Source organism: Synchiropus splendidus, chromosome 9 (assembly GCF_027744825.2).
Source record: "Synchiropus splendidus isolate RoL2022-P1 chromosome 9, RoL_Sspl_1.0, whole genome shotgun sequence".
NCBI lineage: Eukaryota > Metazoa > Chordata > Actinopteri > Syngnathiformes > Callionymidae > Synchiropus > Synchiropus splendidus.
In genome coordinates, this window is record NC_071342.1 from 23,620,571 (window position 1) to 23,640,995 (window position 20,425).

Genomic DNA, 20,425 nt, shown 5'->3' on the forward strand with positions numbered 1-20,425 from the left:
CTTGGTGCCCCTGGTTCGCATTCACACCTGGAGTCGGCAGCGGCAGCGTCGTCGTGCCGAGCGTCTTCAGCAGGATGCACCGAGCGTGAGTGGGCGTCATGGATGTGCCGTCGCTTCTCTGAAACTCCACTTCCACCGACCACACTTGCTTCAGTCACTCGCCGCCACAATGCCGTTCCTTCCGGTCAAGTTCACCCTGCAGAAGCGGGTGAAGCTTGCTCAAGGGCTGTGGATGCTCTACTGGCTGTCGGTCATCGTCGGCATCCTGGTGTTCAGCCTGGGCATCTTCTTCAAGGTGGAACTGCGGAAGAGGAGCGAGCTGATGGACAACAACGAGAGCCACCTGGTGCCCAACCTGCTGATCCTGGCGGGGGCGCTGGCCTGCGGCGTCAACGCTCTGGGCGGCAAGGTTTGCCATGACTCGCTGGACCCCGGGCGGTACACCCGCTGGAAGCCTGTGCTCAAGCCCTACCTGCTGGGCTGCTGTGCGTTCAACCTGCTCCTCCTGCTGGTGGCGCTGCTGTGCTTCCTCATGCAGTTCGCCGTCTACCTGACGCTGGCCGAGGGCCTGAGGAACGGGATCCGCTTCTACAAGGACACCGACACGCCAGGACGCTGCTTCATGAAGAGGACTCTGGATTTGACTCAGATCGAGTTCCGTTGCTGTGGCAACAACAACTTCCGGGACTGGTTTGAGATCCAGTGGATCAGCAACCGCTACCTGGACATGAGCAGCGACCAGATCAAAGAGTGAGTGTCACGTGCACCTGAGCCCACCGATTAATCGACTCGATTTATCGATCTAGAACGTGGGCAGCAGCCAAGTCCGTCAACTGGGCGGGGCTTAGCGATTTAAGCAGGTGAAAGTTGTTGTGCAGATCAAGAGGCTTACCTCCACTAAGCTGATCTTCACAAGGTCGCTGTGACCGCGCACGTCAACTCGGCGTTTGCCCGGCAACAACTGCGTGTCGAGTCACTCAGCGACCGCAGGTGGGCGCATGCTCCCTCAGAGCCGAGCTGTTCTCCGAGAAGCACTCGGTTCCGAAGTGTTTCAAAGTACGGTGGTAAACCATTTTCCCATGAGTGACACGCGATTGTTTCGTATTTCTTTGTTATATTTCTTCAAAAACAAAAAGTCAGTTCAGCCATTTCAATCAGAACCCGCCATGGTCAGTGAGGATCCCACTAAAGAAAATGAATAAAAATAAACAATAATAATAGGAAAAACAAATGTATAATATATTTATAAAGAAAGCCTAGTTCGGAATAATACCTTTGTATGAATTGTAATGAATACATACATGTTGTCTCAACAAAAAACAAATTGGACAATGAAATCTCAAGTCTCTTATGTTATCTGAGCATTAAAATGTGAAACAAAACAACCGTATTACAGAATTGTTGTGATGCTTGGATTTGATTCTAATGTTCTCTGACTTTCGGTGACATACAAAGTAGTGACAGCTTGAATTTCAGTCTTTAATCTGCTTAACAACTTCGCCAATAACTGCACATAAACTATGTCTGTGGCGATAAATCAAAAGGGCACCTGCATGTATTGATTTAGAAAATGTCTAAACTCGCTTTCAAATGTCAAACTACAACTCTTGATACCATGAAAGCTGCTCTTTTCCATTAACTCTAAGCAAGACAAAAGCTCTTGTCCCACTCAACTAACAGACAGGAGCGTGGCCTTTATTGACAGTAGCACGTCACAAACACAAGCGTTCCAGGACTGCGGTCTGTCCACTGGCTTTCTGGACTAACTGCCGATGGCTTTGTCTTCCAGCCGCGTCCTCAGTAACGTGGAGGGGAAGTTCTTGATGGACAGTGTCCCCTTCAGCTGCTGCAACCCCGGCTCGCCCCGACCCTGCATCCAGCACCACCTGACCAACAACACGGCCCACTACGACTACGACCACCGGACAGAGGAGCTCAACATCTGGACACGAGGCTGCAGGGAGGCGCTCTTCTCCTACTACAGTGGCATGATGAACGGCATCGGGGCCCTCATCATCGCCACCATCCTGCTGGAGGTAACAACACTGACTTGGACTGGCATCCACTCATTCCACCATGTGAGTCGCCAACTCACTGGCTTCATACCCACTGACTGCAGGATCAAAGCGAAGCTTTGAGTCAGGGCCGCTGTGACTCGTCACAAGCATGTGACCTTGCACTCTCAAAACATTGTAACTCACTGAGCTCTAACTGCTGTGACTCTTCCTCACAAGTCAGATTGAGCCGTATGTGATCCACTAGGTGAGTTCGCTGTGACTCAAGTTCAATAGCTGACTCACTGTGACTCAGAGAAACACGGAATGCAACACTACATGTGAATCTCCATCACGACTGATTCAGACTCTGAATCAAAGCCAAACACTCGTGATACTACACAAGTGTTTGGCTCTAAAGAGGCGGCTGAGCGTAACCAAGTCTTTTTGGACGCCGTAATGCGTGCGTGACTCCCGGGACGGTAATAGACCAATGGCACTGTCATCATCTCTTTAGTTATTGGCTGCCATCAGAACTGTGACTCACTGTAGCAAAAGCTCAACGTGACTGGGACTTGTTGTGATCGTGACTCCTTCTCTTAATCCCATGACCTAGTTTTAGAGAATTATCTATTCCCAGGCTAATCTGTTGGTCAACAGGTAGCATTCTGGGAAAATGGACCTTGCTGATTCACTATCTGGGTCAGTGTCGGCCCCACTATCTGGGGCTGTGACCCTAAGGTGCCTGGGATGGATGGATGGACGGACGGACGCGAGTGATGCCGCTGACTCGAGCTGTGTGTGTGCGTGTGTGTGTGTCAGTCTGCAGACATGGCAGGGCTCCGGTACCTCACCACGGCTCTGGAGTCGATGTCGGACCCCGAGAGTCCAGAGTGCGAGAGCGAAGGCTGGCTGCTGGACAAAGGAGTGAAGGAAACGTTTGCTGACCTTCTGGTCAAGATCAAGACACTTGGGAAAGGCAACCAGGTGGAGGAAGGGGCTGAGGAGGCCAGCTAAAGCTCCGGGGCCCCGAAGAACTGAGACCCTCCCACACACTCAAGCGCACACGCGAGACGTCCCTTCCATGCAACTGTGAATATACTGCTGTAAATACAATGAACAGATTTTATTTTTAACTTTAAATGATCTTTTCTCACCCTTTGGTCGTCCCTCCGAATCAAGCAGAGAATCAGGGACCGTGTCGGGCTGTGAGCAGGATGTTAGTTAATCCAGATGATGATGTGCTGTAGTGCGGATTTTCCAGTCGCCGTCATGTTTTGTTGTGTAACACTGATAAAGACGATGCTACACTGTGTTGTCGCAGTCATTCATTTACTGCTGTGCATGTTTTTGCTGTGATGTCAGCGACAATACAACGAGAAGTTAGATGGGACTACATGAAATATTTCGCTAGAATTTTAGGGGCGAAAGTTGAGGCGGGCCTTACTGAGTCTCATTCAGAAAAAAAAAACCTAAATCATATTCATACAAAAGCGACCGATAAGGGTAATTTAACGTGACATTACAGGCTGAGTCAGTTTCCTAATTGTTCAAAAGTACATTTAAAACAAAAACCCTTATCGCTCTCAGCCTCTCCTTCCGTTCTCAGACCATTTTTTCGATTTAATAACTTGTTTGATCTGCACTGCGCACGTGTCCACACGACCCAGTTTGTCAGACAGCCTGTGCAGGTGCAGTCCACATCCGCCGGGTGGCGCTATTTTACCCCAAAAAATGTCGGCCATCGCTGGAGGAAGCGCGCGCTTCCCGGAAGGCGGAGTCGGAAGCGCGCAGCGGCGTCGATCGGTTCTGCCTTTGGTACGAGGAGCCTCCGTGTTTTCGTATCGATTCTCCTTGGACGGGGCCTGGTGCGTAGGCAGCGAGGCGCTCTGGGTTTCAGTCTCGCGAAGGGTCAGCGCTGGACCGAACCCGGCTGGTTCTCTGCTGGTGCGGCTGAAGATCCTGGACGGAGGCCGCGCCGAGTCGAAACACTCCGCTGCACAGGCCTCCCGCCTGGACCCCTGCTTCTCTGGCGACCATGGAAGGGATCACCGGAAGCTTGGGTGAGTGTCGCTCGCAGGCCGAGCTCGTCCCGGGAGCGTGAGTTGCGGGCCACCGTCCCCGCGCTGCGGCTGCCTTTTACATTTGACGCTTTAACACGTGTCACTGCTGTATTTACCATAGCTGCACCGCCCGGGCGGCAGCTGCGGGTGACCAAAACAGGCGCTCCTTCTCGGAGACGCTTCAAAGAGACCCGCTCCGAACGTTTGCGTGTCTGCGGAGGACTTCAAAGGAGCCGCGTCTCTGCAACAGGCGCTTCGGTCTCAGCAAACGCCCCCACGGGACACGCCGTTGTCTCGCCGCGCGTGAAACGCTCGGTCGGACAAGCGGTGGCTGTTTTCGTGACTGTACGCTTTTTTGTTGGCGACGGTAAAAACGGGACTCCGGGTGACACAGTCGTCAGAATGAGAATTACTATTTATCCGGGGGGAAATTGCTTTTCGTTACAAAAATTCTTACTTTAGATAAAAGAGGACTAAAACATACTCGTACAATGACATTCACAGTCCTGGGATTTGAACCCGTCCGCTTGAAAGACGCTTGCTGAGTCATTGTCACAGGTTGATGTAACCGACACCAGGTGGAAGTCGGAGGCGTCAGTGGTGCAGCTCATCCTGGAGGACCAGCCAGAGGTCACTGTCGTCCTGACCAGAGCTCTGAGACCATCCCGCCTCCCTCTGTTGGTCCCAGCTGGAGAAGCTTAGTTTCCAAGTCACCACTTCTGACTAGAGCAGTGGTTGTTGGAGGAACCAGCCCCAGCAAACCACCAGTTTCATATGAGCATTCACCGACGCCTTATTCGGTGGAAAATAAAATGTGATTTTTTTTTTTCATATTCAAGACATAGATCTGTTTTTTTTTGCTGGTGCACAGAATGAACAAAGAACAAAACCAACACGGTGTGACTTCTGCTCTGAGAGACTGGTTCTGGCTTCACCTTGGCAAGTGCCGCTCTCATGTCATTTTCACAGCAAAGTCTGTTCCTTTACTTCCGGCGTCCGACCACGACAGTCGCACTACTGAGCACACTCAATTCCAGCAGTGCTGATTGGCCAATGTACCGTGACCCTCTGTAGCCAGTGACGGCCAAGCGGGCCAGGTCATCACGACTTGACACGATGAGTCGGGTGTGTCTTGACCTCCTTGAGCCCTGACTCACCAAACCCCGAACTGGGGTTTGATGGAACCCAGGTGAAGAACCACAGGTCTGCAGTCTGCATGGCCTGTCAGAATTAGACAAGTCAGCGGAGAGACTGATTTAAACCTGCTGGTTATTATGCAGGATGCTCTCGTTGGAGGTGGAACTTTGAGGATGTGTTCAGGGATGTGTTAGTAACAGGGCTGTTGTTGAGAAATGTCACAATTATTTGTTTTTTCTCGAGTTACCAACAGACCAACACTGTAAAGTCCAATGCCATCACCACTGAACCATAAAACTTCATTGAGACCATTGAAAACATCACGCTCCCTGCTGTCGCAGAGTATTCGAGGTGATGGATGTGACGTTGCTAGGTCAGGTTCCTCTCACAGATCCACTAGCTCAGGACTTGCGTACTGGCGTGTTGGCAAAGCTGCTCAGCGAAGTGGAACTCACTGCGAGAGAGAGTGTGGTGGATGTTGGTTCACCATGGTAGTTTGAAAGTGATTTTGAACCTTTGATCATGACACTGGTCGACTCTGAGTCTCTGGATCCCTGTTTATTTGATGAGATGGAGTGGTCCTCATAGGTTCTCTGACGCGCTCGTCTGCCTTGGTTCACATCAACACACATCAACAAACAATGATGTTGAAGACAAACTCCACTCATGAGTTCCATCATAAAACAGTGTCAACAGCGACTGTAGTGTCCAACACATGGAAGAGAAGGATTATGGACTCGGCGTGATCATTATCGTTATCGAGATTGTGATAAATAACATTTATCACAATCTCTTTCTTTGTCCATATGGCCCATCCCTATCGGTGACTGTGATCCACACGAGGTCCATCAATCGTGTCCCTGACTGTCTCTCAGGATGTAGCTTGAGTAAATGGCGTGGTTGATCTGTGCCCTGCTGATGATGAGGCTGTTTAGCAGCTGCTCTGAGCACAGTGTTTGTGGAGAGTCTTCATGTGCGACTCCTGTCTTCCCAGAGGACGGCATGTCTGGCACGAGCGTCTCAGACGTTCAGGAGCGTCTCTCCTCCCTGGAATTCCGCGTCCACCAGCAGGAGGACGAGTTGACGGTGATGAAAGCCGCTCTCGCTGATGTCCTGCGGCGCCTGTCTGCTGTGGAAGACTCCGCCTCATCCAGGAAGAAAGTTGGAGGAAAAGGTGGGTGACTTTGTTCCGTCTGGTGGATCTGGATCTTGTCCTGTACCACGTCTCTGCTCCTCTTCAGGTGACCTTCGTGAAGCATCCTCCATGTCCTGCATCACTAACGGTGGGATGCCAGGCCGCAAAAGAGAATCCGTCTCTGTGACCAGGAAAGAGACCATGTCCTCGGCAGCTAAGAGGTTTGTTCCTCTCTATTCTCTCGATCAGACCCCTCAATACGACGGTCGTCCCAGTGCATCTCGTGGTGACAGTGGCTTCGGGTTTTTCCATATTTCGAATTCTATCTATAAATTTAAATAACTGGTGCTCAGTATTGAGAAACTGGATTATGTGAAGGTAGCACCATTATTTCGATTCAAATCCGCATCGCTGTGTAATACAATGCGATTTTCTACTCGCGAAAGCTGTAATGTCAATAACAACTCAGAGTGGTGGTGAAGGCGAGACCGCGGTATGACACCTGGCAACGCGCTTGAGCAGAAACCTGGCCACCCATAATGCACAGCACACAGATGTCAGACGTTTCTCAGTGTCACAGCGCGGTCTGCTGATGGCCATGCAGGAGTGGTTCAAGCCCAGTCGAAGATGATTTGGACTGTCAGACCCGTGCCTCACATGCTCTTTTATGATCACTTTCACCGTCTGTGGTGTCAAGCTCGGCCCGTTTGAGTACACCGTGACCAGGGTTGGATTCATATATAGTCAGTCTGTCCTCCTCACGGTGAGAGCTGCTACACAGCTGCAAGGACAGAAACACTCCCACGTTGTCAGTGAAGGTGAAGCTTAAGTCACATGTTCATCACCAAATAAAAGCTGACACTCGTGAGTGATCAAGCTGCTGATGGCTCGACTGAAACTCTGGCTGCAGCTGACTTCTCCGTGTTTGCTTCCAGAGGTGTGACTGCTGCTGAGGGGAACCTCTTTATCGAGCGTTTCTCTCCGATTAACCAGGCTCGGACCCGGGAGTTGACATGTGTGTGAGCAGTCTGATGTTACACTCGGAGAAGAATAGCTCAGTGTTCTCAGCACTTGTATACAGGCCGTGGTACAGGCCCCTCTCACTGTATGAGGGTCAAATGAATTTTCTCTGGTGCTTTGGGCTTGTCATTGCTGTCTGGGTGGATTTGTCAGCCAGGCGTATTGACAGACTTGCATAAGTGTAGTGTCGGACAGTATTCTGATCTTAGTCGTGTTGGTGTCTCAGTCCTGACCTCTGGTTTCCACCACGCTACCGACCTGCTTCAGTTCTAGTCCAGGACAGTGTTTCCATCGATGTGACGATGAAAGACCATCTCACCTGAAACTTCAGGGATCAAGTGAGATTCTCACAGGCACTCAGATATGCTTTTTTTTGTTTTAATATATGAAACTTGTTCGACGTGTTCTCTCACTTCAGACCCAGCGGAGCTGTGTGTTAGTCTGTGAATATGTACTGAAACTTTCTGTCACTTTGATTTCAAGCAACAAATCTGTGGCGGGTCACAAAAGTGCCCACGGTCAACTGGACTCGTGCGCCGGGAGCGGTGCCCATGTGTATGTATAGGGTGAATTACAAGTTGGTTCTGTTTGTGCAAACTTGCCCTCTGTAGGGAGGATGGCTGTGAGAGCGATCATCCAGGAATCATTCCTCATCTGTTCAGATCTGATCCTGCTCCACATCCCACTGGTCCTCCTCTCTCCCCCATGTGTTACATTAAAAACAACGGAACGGAAGGCAGCCAATCAAAAGTGGTCACGAAACAGAGGGGAACATTTTGTCATTTACTGGTGACAGCTAGTTTTTAGTTATGAAAAGTTAATCTGCCTCCAATCCAAGCTGCTCTCACGCGGTCCTTCGCTTCACATATCAGACTGGAATACACAACTTGAGTTCCACCGGCAATGGACTTCAGTCGTGAGCAGGTTTCTCTCGGGATTTTTCCTTGAATGATGTGTTAGTTTCGATGTTTCCACTTTGTTTTGGTAAGTTTGAACAAGTGAGTTTTCTTTTTTTTTTTCCGAAAGAGATGGTTGCTCTGGCGCCGTGGCGACTCTCATTCAAGCCCTGCCAGTGCACCATGCTAGTTTGTATATGTAGCGGAAACCCTAAAACCAATAATGAAGGTGCAAGAGGCAGCTTGTGCGCCCACTCTTTTGAACCTGGAAATGTTTTGGTTTCCTCTGCTCTGGTCTTTTCATGTGTTTTTTTATTGTTATTCAATACATATCTTGCGCAACAAATGCCTTGGGTTGCCACCAGGCTTTTAGCTAGGATTTTGAAACGGGGCATCCCAAACCCCGCCCCCAGCCCCACACCCTCCCGACACACCATGTCAGCGACTGACAACAATTTGCTTTGTAAAAAAACACAGCTGTAGATGTCTATTTGTACCAAAATAGCTTGATAAACAACAAATAAACAATCATCTGAGTCAGATAACAAACATTAACAGTCATGGACTGTTGTAACTGTTGCCACCTTAACACTTTGAGATGCAGGGCTCCCCTGGGCAGCTGTTTTACCTGGCTGAGCCTGATTCATTCAATAATAAAAACATTTTTATCATGATTCTTTCCCTTTCTACAAGCCATGGTGTGTACAGCCTTATGTCTCCATCTTGTATCATATATTGATGCAAGATAAGCAGTTGTCAGCTGTGATGGTGATGACTTTCATAACCACAACATTCATTCATTCAAACAATACAAATATCAACGCTATACAGATAATAATATTAGGGCGTCCTGTTGAGGAAACAGGGCGTCCAGTTTTCAGTGCTGGAGGGCATCCATTTTTTCATGTTTTGCAGTTTAGACGCCCTCTAGGTAAAAGCCTGGTTACCACTTTACTTCTAGTGACTGAATTAATGTCAGTGGATCCCTCATAACTGATGCCAGTCGGCCCCAACTAGATCTCTTCATGGAGTACAGTCTCCTGGTTTCTCTTTCAACAGTGGAGCAGAGAAGAAGGAGGACCCTCCTCGCCACGAACCGCCTCCTTGTGTCTCTCCCCACCTCCCACAGAGACCTCCCACTCCTCAGAGACACCCACCCGCCTCTGACGGCAGTAAAGGCCAAGCCGCCTTGAAAAGGTTCCCCTCATGCAGACTAACTCTTCGTACTGCTCCCGCAGAACCCCATTTAATTCCTCCGGCAGATCTGCTTCTGACCTTCTCTAACCCCTCCAGCAGGGACCTTGATCCCTCACGCCTTTTCAAAGCTCCAGCCGACCTCCTCTGCTCTAACAACTTGCATAGACCATGTCACCTGTTCGGCCCACTAACTCGAGTGTTACTCTCCATGCTGACCTCCTGTTCTGCTGCTCGCCCTCTATACTCTCCTCTCACCCAGAAGACCTCCTTCAAACCCAGGTGTTTATTTCACTCGTGTGTCTGTGTGTGCGCAGGGGGCCGAGTGTGAAAAGGTCCACTGGTGAAACACCTGAAGAAAACAGGAATAAACTTGTCAAAGCTGCCTCAACATCTAAACTTTTGGCCAAGATGGTGAAGTCTACGGAGAGGTAAAATCCTGTGTGCATACACTTGCTTAAACACACACACACGCATTTTCGTAGTTCTATCCTTGTGAGGACAGTGTGAGGTTTCTGCCATCACCCTTTCCCCAGCCTCTCCCCCTAAACCTAACCATCCAAGACACATGGCTCACCTGAACCAGGACTCTGAACCAAACTGGAACCCAGTTAGAATCACCCTGTTATTTTGAAGTTTTCACCTTCAAAACTTCTCATAGGATCAGTGTCTTGTCAGAGATCGGTCCACACTAAAGTACTGATACACGTACACACACACTTGGTGACTGTTTTGTTGGTCTTCCTCAGGTACAGAGAGCCAGTGGTCAGCCAGGGTATGTAGCTTGTCCTCCAACAGTTCTTACATCTTCATCATTTTATGTTTTTAGCCTTGATCATCGTATCATAATTTCGTCTTTTTTTTTTGACGACCATTTTATTTCCATCAGCCAAAGTGTCGACTCGAGAGAAAAACAGCCAGGCTGGTAAGTCTCAGCTGAGACTAACTCGCTTGCCAGCTAACAGCGGTGGCTAATGTGCTCTCGCATGCTAACGTCAGCCGCTAACAGCTTTATGTCTTTGCTTCACTCCGGCTCAGCTTCCTGCTCTCAGGTGATTTGAAATGTTGTGCAATGTCACATGATTTTTCCAGAGTGGCAGCGATGTCACGTGTCCCTCATCTGTCTGTCACGTGTCTCTCACCCATCTGTCGCCCACACGTCTTCTGCCTGGCACCTGCCTGTCACCTGTCTGTCAGCTGTGAATGAGTGGTGACTTGCTGCCGGTTAGATCCCTAAAATCTAGCTCTTTTTGGACAGAGGGGAAAAACCTCAAGGTGTTCTTGCGGGGACGTCCGATCACAATGTTCGTCCCTTCGGATGTAGACGATTACAGGGAGGTCCGAACAGAGCTTCCTTCAGAGCGACTGAAGCTGGAGTGGGTGTATCCTTGACCTCGCTGCCGACCTTACTCTTGGCCACATTGTAGACCCCAACTGCCCCTGCTGCTTCTTCCTTGACCCTCTGTGCAGGTATGGCTATCGTGGTCGAGACTGTCGGGCGAACGTCTACTTGCTCCCGACTGGAGAGATCGTCTACTTCATCGCTTCTGTGGTGGTTTTGTTCAACTACGAGGAGAGAACCCAGAGACATTATTTGGGACACACCGACTGCATCAAGTGGTGAGTTATCACAGGCCTTTCTTTTGGCTCCTCCGTGTCATGTGTGAGAGTCACTTCACCTGAGTTGTGTTCTTCCCACAGTCTAGCGGTCCATCCTGATAAGATCCGCATCGCTACTGGACAGCTCGCTGGAGTGGATAAAGATGGCCGGGTGAGTTTGCTCCTCCTGTGCTGCCAATCCAAGCCGTTTTAGTTGGGGAAGCTCTGGTCGGGATTTTGGCTGCCGATCACCGATACTGATCACATGGATTGATAATGAATTAGTCATAAAAATGATGAGACCTTCTGTGTAGATGTGAAAAAATGAACTTTAAATCATTTTAATTCACACACGTTTTCATATACCTCTTCGAAGGAGGAAAAACCTTGTGAAAAACATTTAATTCAGTTTGGTGAATCTCGAGAGACTGTGCTGTGTCCATGAAATATTGACATACTGTAGCAGAGAGCACTGCATTTATCAAAGTTTCCACTCTGGATGTTTTCAAAAGTTTCAGATCCAGTTAACTGATGAATGCTGCACCTGACTCCAAAATGCAGATGGATCCAGTCTCTGCATAAATGATACCTGAGAAATGCTGCACATCTAGCTCCATGAAGTTAATGATTATTTCTTGGACATTTAGCTTATCGTTCCAAATGTCAAGCTCGGAGCGGTGGGTGATGCTAAGCGTCAGCTGTGCAAACAGCTGCTGAGGAACCAGCGCTCTCACTTTCATGAGCCCAGAAAACTCTCCGTCTGTGCTCTGTCTGCGCTTCCCTGCGCGGCATTGTCCCGTGCATGTGCTGCAGGATGCTAACTTGACATGACAGACTGAAAGAAGCTACACAGCAGACATGCTGCTGCTGCTGAGTGTGATGCGTCCGCTCCTCCCGCCTCGCTGCTCAACCAGCGGGGCTTCATCAGAGCACCGGCTGTCACGTGATCAGTTCTTGTGATAAGCAGTGATAGGTAGTGATCGAAGTGATCGGCATTCACCGATATCGGCCCATCGGTGGCCGATCAATCCCTAGTTTTAATACGGGGCAGTTGATGGAGGACAAGTCAAAAGACTCAAAGTCAGTGGAAGCAAGACAAAAAGTGTAGATCAGGGCAGAGGGCAAGGGAGATGCTTTCACTACAGATACTTATCTGCAGGGAAAGCAGATGACTATTAGGGACCAGGTGTGCAGACACTTTTTCACCCCCCACTGTTCCGCTGTTTCCTTCAACATGTTGTGGTTCGTGTCAATGTCAGCACTCACTTGTCAGTCGACCTTCCTTGTGAGCGTGTGCAGGGAGCTCCATTGTTCCAACTGGCTGCCCTGCTCTTTTTTTCTCTGAACTAGATTCAGACTCGGCACAGTGGCCTAACTGGAAAGACATGGACGTATCAAATGACTGGTTTTCATTCCTGACGGCAGGATCACGCAGAGTTCCTCCAGCTCTGAGGCGGCACTGGGGAGCTATTGTTCACTCACTAATGCGAGATTGAAAGTCATTCTTTTCTTGTTGTAACTGCAGAAGCACTTGCTCCCAGCTTTGATAAACCTTCATCATCTCTCTCAGTGGTGTGTGAGCCCTTAGCTCAGCAGTAGTTGCCTGTTCTCCGCATGATCATGACCACGTGTCCTGTTGAAATGTTCCCGACCTTCTCTCCAGGCAATACCTCCTCATGTCCGGGTCTGGGACAGTGTCAGTCTGACCACGCTGCAGGTCATCGGGATTGGGACTTTTGAGCGAGGTGTCGGTTCTCTGGCCTTTTCCAAAGCTGTGAGTGTCTCCATCTTCTCTCGAGAACTCTCCTGATGTGTTTAACATCTGCGTCCACGTGTCCCTTCTCCCTCTCTTCATTCCTGTGCTCGGTGTCTGCGGTTTCTTTGTCGCTGCTGACTCACCAGGATTCTGGGCAGCACCTCAGCGTCATAGACGACTCTAATGATCACATGTTGACGGTGTGGGACTGGCAGAAGAAGTCCAAGATCGCTGAGATCAAGGTGAAGACCTCCCTGGAGTCCCACAGCCAAATGGTCCTGACTGTCTAATGGCTTTCAACCTTCGTTTCAGACCACTAATGAGGTGGTTCTGGCCGTAGAGTTCCACCCCACGGACCCAAACACCATCATAACGTGTGGAAAATCCCACATCTTCTTCTGGACCTGGAATTCATCCTCGCTGGCGCGGAAACAAGGGATCTTTGGGGTAACACTCTGCCACCCTCCTGTGTTCTTTCTGGTTCCTGTTTGTTGTTTAGATGAGACAAACTGACGCTCAACCTGCTGTCGTCCAAGTACTCTGACCATTGTGATGTCAGTCACCACTAGGGATGGGCGATAACCTACCGTACACCATATCCCGACAAACACAATCTCCACCATGACAATTCTGCATCTCACCATAAATCCGATAAACATGCAGCTCACTTGCTGCATTTTAGGAGAGAGAATTGTGAAAAGGTTTTTCATCACACAAGACAAAGGACTGACAGTTTGTATCATCATCTGGAGAATAGAATCTGACTCCATGATCATTTCTTCACCTGATTTCTAATGTTTCTTCAGCAGCATCTAGGAAATGTGTCCAGACTGCTCCATAGTTCAAGTCAACTGTTCAGAGACATGAGATACAGCAGACAGACGGCTCCATTTAACCCCTAAATAAAGCTGGCAGAGCAGTCTGTCAGACACCAGCGGCTTCTACCAGAGACCTGAAACATTGAGTTTCTCATCTCTGCACTGAGTTCACTGTTCTATTGAGACATCAACACATCATGATGTTGGAGACAAACTCCACTAATGAGTTTCATCATCAAACAGTTTCAAGAGAAACTGTAGTGTCCAACACATGGAAGAGAATGAACATCACTCAGAGTGATAATTATCGCCGAAATTACAACATTTATCACAATAACTTTCTTTGTCCATATGGCCGTCCCTAGTCGCCATGGCTCCGTGAGTGACACATCTCACTGGTCACTGTAATCTTAATGAGCCTGGTGACCATGGCACCATCAGTTTTACCACGTTCCTTGACCACTATCTCTGTGTGTTGCAGAAATATGAGAAGCCCAAGTTTGTTCAGTGTCTGGCCTTCTTGAGCAGCGGAGACATCCTGACTGGAGATTCAGGTGGGATCCTGCTGATCTGGACCAGAGCCTCAAACGACACAGGCAAAGGGCCACGTGGTGGGTGTTGACCGTAAACCCCGAGTCGATGTCTGCATGTTCATCTGTGTTGTGTCCTCCCAAGACATCAAGCAGCAAAGTGCTGCTGATCCATCTTATCGTAGTTTTTTTTTCCAGTTTTCGTCTTTTGAATTCAGTTAGTTTTTAGTTTTTTTGATATTGGTCCCAAAAATAAAATGTAAGTTTGGGATAATGAGGCTTTTGCCCAACTCCCACCATCGCGCTAGTCAACGTTGTCAGGTCAAGATAAATAAAGTTTTTATTAGTTTTGTAAACAGACAATGCCGTTTGAGTTAGTTATCGTTTTGTGAAACGTTTTCATTTTAATTATTTTTATTACAGTTAGCAAAAATAGTTGTTTTTTGTGAACTATAATATCCTTGCTGTGGATGTAAAAAAAAAATGGACTGGTCTTTGATCCACGTGGTCCATTTGTCGGCGAGACTTCCTGTTGGTCACCCACAGCGTGAGACAGGCCTGTTTAACAGACGTGACACTTGCAGAGCGCTGACTAACTAGCGCCAAACCTGGTGTGTGGGTGGTGCAGCCTTGTTTGTGCCATGTTGCAACTAGTGGTACATCCGGTGAATTTAAAAAACTAGGTGTAGCCTTGGAATCACATTTGCCTTTGAAGTGTGAGCATGGCATTGAAGCTTGCAGCGCAGACAAGAGAGAAGATGATCTCACTTGGCATCAGACATCAGGGTTTTTGTCTCCTGGAGACCCAGGTTTCATCTGCTGTCACTAGCTAGTGAAAGGCCTTTTGTTTCCGCCTCAAACGGCATCTCACCACACCAGTGTTTCCTGAGGCTCAAGTGTCCTAGTTTCCAGCGCCACTAGTTGGCGCTCTTTGATGCAGACTCTTGGGATTTGAATAACCATTTTAATGTCACGTTCTTAATCTGACAGTGCCCCCTGCTGAGCTCTGAAACTGAGGGCTGTGTTTCATGAAGCCTCCTCGGCCCTTCACCGGTCGAGTTGTGCTTCATGCTGCTCCAGACTTGGTGTGACACTCTGCTGTGTGTGTGTGTCACTGTGTGTCCAGCGTTTCAGATCAGCAGACAGGTGAGGGGACATGAGGGCAGCGTGTTCTGTGTGTGTGAGATGAGGAACGGCACCTTCCTGACGGGTGGAGGGAAGGACCGGAAGATCATCCTCTGGGATCAGGAGCTGCGAGCTGAGCGAGACATGGAGGTGGGACTGGCTCGGCGTCCGTCACGTGATCCCTTCCTTTACTAAGACCACCTGTCGCTGAAGGTCCCGGACGTGTACGGCGCCATCAGGGCGGTGTCTGCGGGCAAAGGTGACGAGCTCCTCGTGGGTACCTCGAGGAATTTCATCCTGCGGGGAACCTTCAATGACGGCTTCACTGTGGAGGTCCAGGTGAGACGTTTGAGCCACGGTGGAGGCCCAGCCATGTCAGCTGATTCCTGGGTGTGCTCTTGGTGCAGGGTCACACAGATGAGCTGTGGGGCTTGGCCTCGCATCCCTCCAGACACATGTTTCTGACCTGTGCCCAAGACCGCCTGGTCTGCCTGTGGGACTCGGCCGATCACAGCCTGCGATGGAGCCGCTCTCTGGAGGTGAGTGTGGGTGTGTTGAGGGCGGTCTAGTATGGTGTTTATCAACCTTTTTCAAGCCACGGCAGCCTTGATCATTGATAAAATCCCAGGCTCACCACCAAAGGAACCTGGGCCGCACTTGTGCTGAAAGTCCTATAGAAAATCCCTATTCATTTGTGGAAAACTGTAGCTACAGACACTCGCTTGTTATTTTTGCCAGGCTATTTGTAGAAACAAACTGCAGAAATGTGTTTGTTTCAAATGTCTCCAGAAAGGGGCGGCAATATGGAGTATGGACAACATATATCATGATTTAGTTACTTACTTACTTACTTTGAATAACTGTTTGGAGTTGATCCCTTCTCTTTTGCATGACTTCATTGTAGTGTAGAGTTTCCAGACAAATCCTCAGCTTCTTTGCCTGAACTTGCTTCATAAAAACAATGATTCTTTCGCTCTCCACATTTTGGAGCATCGGCAACTTTTAAACCACATAGCAAAACTCTGATAGTTTACGACAGAGGTGGCAATTCAATTTCCTTAAGGGCCCCATTTGAAACTGTAATGGTTGTGAGGGCCACCATCAAAGAAAAACAGCCATGACAAACATGATGGAAAAATATCCAAAATATATTACATATTGTTAACAAGGCCAAAATTAACCTAAGAAGATGAAATGTAATTAAGGATATTAAGAAGTGTAAATATGCCGTGAGACCTATTGAAATATTTCACTTTATATGCACTTATTTTGAACTATGGACTGGACATTCAAGATAAAAAAGGCAATTTTAAATATATTTTCAGTATCACTTCAATGTATTTTGAGGTACAAGAAAAACACAATGGCCAATGAAAAAAAGAAAATTATATTTATTCTAAAAAAAACAAAATGTTATATTCTATATGTACTGCTGAAGTGGTGGTGGGGACTAAAAGAGAGCGCAAAAAAGGTGGAAAAATTAGGAAATATTATATTATCCTTTTTAGTCTGACACCACGGAAATACAGGCATTGGGCCGCATCATGGATCATTTATTACACAGCTCACCTGACACTCTCTCACAGCTCACTAGTGTGCTGCGGCACCCCGGGTGAAAAACACTGCTCTCGTACACGCTTGACGCCTTGTCTTCTGCACCTCAGGAACACGGGCACTGCGCCGAGTTTCATCCCAGTGGAGCCGTGGTCACCATCGGCACTCACTCTGGAAAGTGAGTCACTATGAAGGGGGTGGGGTCTCAAAGGTGGGGTGGTCTCACCTGTCTCTGCGTTTAGGTGGTATGTTCTGGACGCAGAAACCACAGACCTGGTGGCAATCCACACCGACGGGAACGAGCAGCTGTCCGTGATGCGCTTCTCCGTGGGTACGTAGTGAGGGAGAGAGAGGGCAGCAGTCCAGCGCCTGTGGTGGAGCTCTGACGTCCTGTGTGTCGTGTCTGCAGACGGAACGCTGTTGGCTGTCGGTTCACACGACAATTTCATATACCTTTACACTGTCTCCGACAACGGACGGAAGTACGGACGCTCCGGCAAGTGTTCGGTACGTGGCCCCCTCTCCCTCGGTTGAGCTCATGTCCACCAGGTTCTCAGGATGTTTGCTTTGCTCTCCCAACGTTCCTCTGATGTATCTTCCTGCTCCATCACGGTGTTCCTCTCGTGCTTGACTGTTGTCGTGTTACCTGACAGGGACACTCCAGCTACATCACCCACTTGGACTGGTCCCCGGACAACAACTTCATCATGTCCAATTCGGGCGACTATGAGATCTTGTACTGTGAGTCCAGCAGGTTTTCTGGAGTCGTGTTGCGCTGTGTTAACGCCGTGTGTTTGCAGGGGACGTCCCCAACGGCTGCACCCTCATCAGAAACCGATCCGAGTGTAAAGACATAGACTGGGCCACATACACCTGCGTGCTGGGCTACCACGTGTTTGGTGAGTGAGTGTGTTAATACTCTTGTGTGGACCGATCTTTGACAAGACAATCATCTTATGAGGACATTTTGGCCGGTCCACAGAAGAGTTTTGAGGGTGACAAGGTCAAAATCACAGGGTGATTCTCACTGGGTTCCAGTTTGGTTCAGAGTCCTGTTTCAGGTGAGCCATGAGTCTTGGAGGGTTAGGTTTAAGAGGAAAGGCTGGGGAAAGGGTGACAGCCATGAGAGGACCTCACAAAACATGCCATGAGTGTTGAGTTCCAGGTCTTGTAAAGCCACCATTCTTGTTAGGTCGTTTTGCTTTTCCTTTCCTCACAAGGTTCAGAGGGTTAAAACCTCAGTAAAAGTAGTTTACGACAGGGGCTCTGAAACTTTTTGATCTCGGGGCCCACCTTTCCCAGAACAAATGGACCCGGGGCCCATTCAGTAGAACCATATTGAATCTACTTGCACGTAAACAAACCAAAACCTTGTGAAATGATCATGAAAACTCCAAAAGAAGATAAGTGTTGTAATTAAATCACTTTCTTTATCATTATTTCTTTTCAAGAACTTCTCCATAGTTGGTCACTATCACAGATCTGCAGCTGTCAAGTCAATTCACTGACTCACTACTGCCACCATACGTGGCTCATGGATTAAAACTGAGCCCAGAGGTGTAGAACAAAACTTCTAGCGGCCCTCTAGGAGGCGCTCGCGGCCCAACCATGGGCCCCGGCCCTGTGGTTAAGCGTCACTGGTTTCCGACACCTACTTGAGTCCCTGGTCCGTCTCGCCGTAGTCGTCCAGATACGGAGGCGGGTAGAAGCAGCCTTTGGTCTTCCCGGCCACAGACAGCACCTGACTCTCCCGGACCCTGGTGTCAACACACCATCGAGACACAAATATAAACTGTTTCATTTGAACCGCACAAGGACCCTTGTGGTTGGTCCCAACAATTCCAAGCCTCAATTTGAGGATGAAAAGGTCAAAATAACTGGGTCATTACAACTGGGTCCCAGTTTGGTTCAGAGTCCTGGTTCAGGTGAGCCATGTGCTGGGGAAAGGGTGATGCCAATGAGAGGTCCTCACCAGGATAGAGATGCAAGCATGAGTGTGTCTCTCTCTCCCAGGGGTGTGGCCTGAAGGTTCGGACGGCACCGACATCAACGCTCTGGTCAGGTCTCACAACAGGAAGGTCCTGGCTCTGGCCGACGACTTCTGCAAAGTGCACCTGTTCTCCTACCCCTGCTCCCGGGCCAAGGTAGGTCCTGACCCCAAGCTGCTGCTCGGGTCCTCGCTCACCCCGTTGGTGTCCTGCCGCAGGCCCCCAGCCACAAGTACAGCGCCCACAGCAGTCACGTGACCAACGTGAGCTTCCTGCACGACGACAGTCACCTGATCTCCACCGGCGGGAAAGACACCAGCATCATGCAGTGGCGCCTGGTGGAGAAGCCCGGACTCTCCCTGGGCGACGGCCTCCTCTCCAACGCTGCCCCCCGCAGGGCCGACTCCGTCGTGACGCCCCCTGACACGGCTGCGCCGGAGCTGGGATCTTTAGTGGAAGCCAACGGCACCCAAGACCTCTCGCCCGAAACCCCCCCACCCGACAAGCTGGAGCCCCATCCGTTTGAGCTGACGCCTCCTCACTCGGAGAGCGCAGCGCCCTCTTCGGACGGAACGGTGAGCCTGAAGGACAGTCTGGACCCCAGCGACGACACGGCCACGCCCAGCGACGAGGGCCTGCCGCCGCTGACTCCGCCCTCGTAGTCTCCCGCCTCCTCCAGGACCCAAGTCTGTGAACTGGTGAACGTGTGTGACTCGGACCTGTCGACTCGTTGGAATTAGTGGCGTCCAGAGAGAAAATCGCGGAACTTAATTTGTTCAAAACTCAAAAGCTGATCAAACTGTGCGTTTGACTGTTTTTATTGTGAAACTGTTTGGCAAAGTATTGCGAGGTGACGCGTGAGTGGGGGAGGGGATGGTCTTGTTTTTATAACTGTGCTGAGTGGGCAGTTTTTGTGGTCGACGCCGTTGCCCAGTTTTGTCATTGTTCACTGCAACATGATTTTGATAATGTTTTGAGCCATTTTTGTCAAAAGATCTCGACTGGATGATTTTTATCAAAAAAAATAAACTTTTTTTTTTTCTAAAGCACAGGTGTTTAGTTTGTTTTCTCTAGTTTGGGGGACCTGATAAAACTAAACACTTCGACTAATAAAGACTGCTGTGTTTTAGCAACACAGCAGTCTGCTCTTTGACACTGGTGAATTCCCACATTATTTCCTACAAAACAAATGTCACTTCAGTTCATTTTTAACATTCCCTGGATGCCCGGGTTCTGTAGTGTTTTCCAGCCTGTTCTAAGCCACATCACACTCGGTTCATTGCAAAAACCACCAAAGGAACCTGGGCCAAAGCACAGCTGTGCTCAGTCCACAGTCCTGTAGGAAAACCCTTTAAATTTGTGAAAATAGTGAGCAACTGACTCCCATCGATTTTGGCGTGTTATCAGCAGAAACAGATGCAGAAAGTGCATCTGTTTCAAAATGTCTCCAGGACAATATGGCGAAATATATGTCGCGTAAGGGATGGATCTCGTTGAAGGATTTGTTGAGAGAGACGCAGCTGCTTCTAGTGATGGGTAAATGAGGCGTAAATAAAGCGTTTGGACACAGTGACAGACTGTGCTGAAACTGTGTTGATACTGTGTCACTCAATACT

General features: G+C 49.1%; 2 protein-coding genes across 5 annotated transcripts; both read left to right on the plus strand.

Annotated features, from left to right (window-relative positions):
- Positions 1–31: 31 nt before the first annotated feature.
- On the plus strand, positions 32–3,307 carry prph2b (peripherin 2b (retinal degeneration, slow)). The gene is made up of 3 exons (XM_053875624.1): positions 32–750; positions 1,790–2,036; positions 2,817–3,307. The coding sequence occupies exons 1-3, from the start codon at positions 170–172 to the stop codon at positions 3,009–3,011; spliced, it is 1,023 nt and encodes a 340-aa protein (XP_053731599.1). The 5' UTR covers positions 32–169; the 3' UTR covers positions 3,012–3,307.
- A 468-nt stretch (positions 3,308–3,775) lies between these two features.
- LOC128765147 (echinoderm microtubule-associated protein-like 4) lies at positions 3,776–19,849 on the plus strand. Of its 4 annotated transcripts, XM_053875617.1 has the most exons (24): positions 3,776–4,057; positions 6,189–6,368; positions 6,436–6,550; positions 9,305–9,442; positions 9,757–9,870; positions 10,189–10,214; positions 10,329–10,364; positions 10,698–10,821; positions 10,910–11,059; positions 11,141–11,210; positions 12,702–12,812; positions 12,941–13,036; positions 13,107–13,241; positions 14,094–14,223; positions 15,269–15,417; positions 15,481–15,606; positions 15,675–15,806; positions 16,932–16,999; positions 17,064–17,152; positions 17,231–17,328; positions 17,475–17,562; positions 17,622–17,720; positions 18,835–18,965; positions 19,028–19,849. In XM_053875617.1, exons 1-24 carry the CDS (start codon positions 4,033–4,035, stop codon positions 19,469–19,471), a joined length of 2,874 nt encoding a protein of 957 aa, XP_053731592.1. In that variant the 5' UTR covers positions 3,776–4,032; the 3' UTR covers positions 19,472–19,849. The 4 variants fall into 4 exon arrangements, with proteins under 4 accessions (XP_053731592.1, XP_053731593.1, XP_053731595.1 ...); XM_053875618.1 differs by lacking the exon at positions 10,329–10,364; XM_053875620.1 differs by lacking the exon at positions 9,305–9,442.
- Positions 19,850–20,425: the final 576 nt, after the last annotated feature.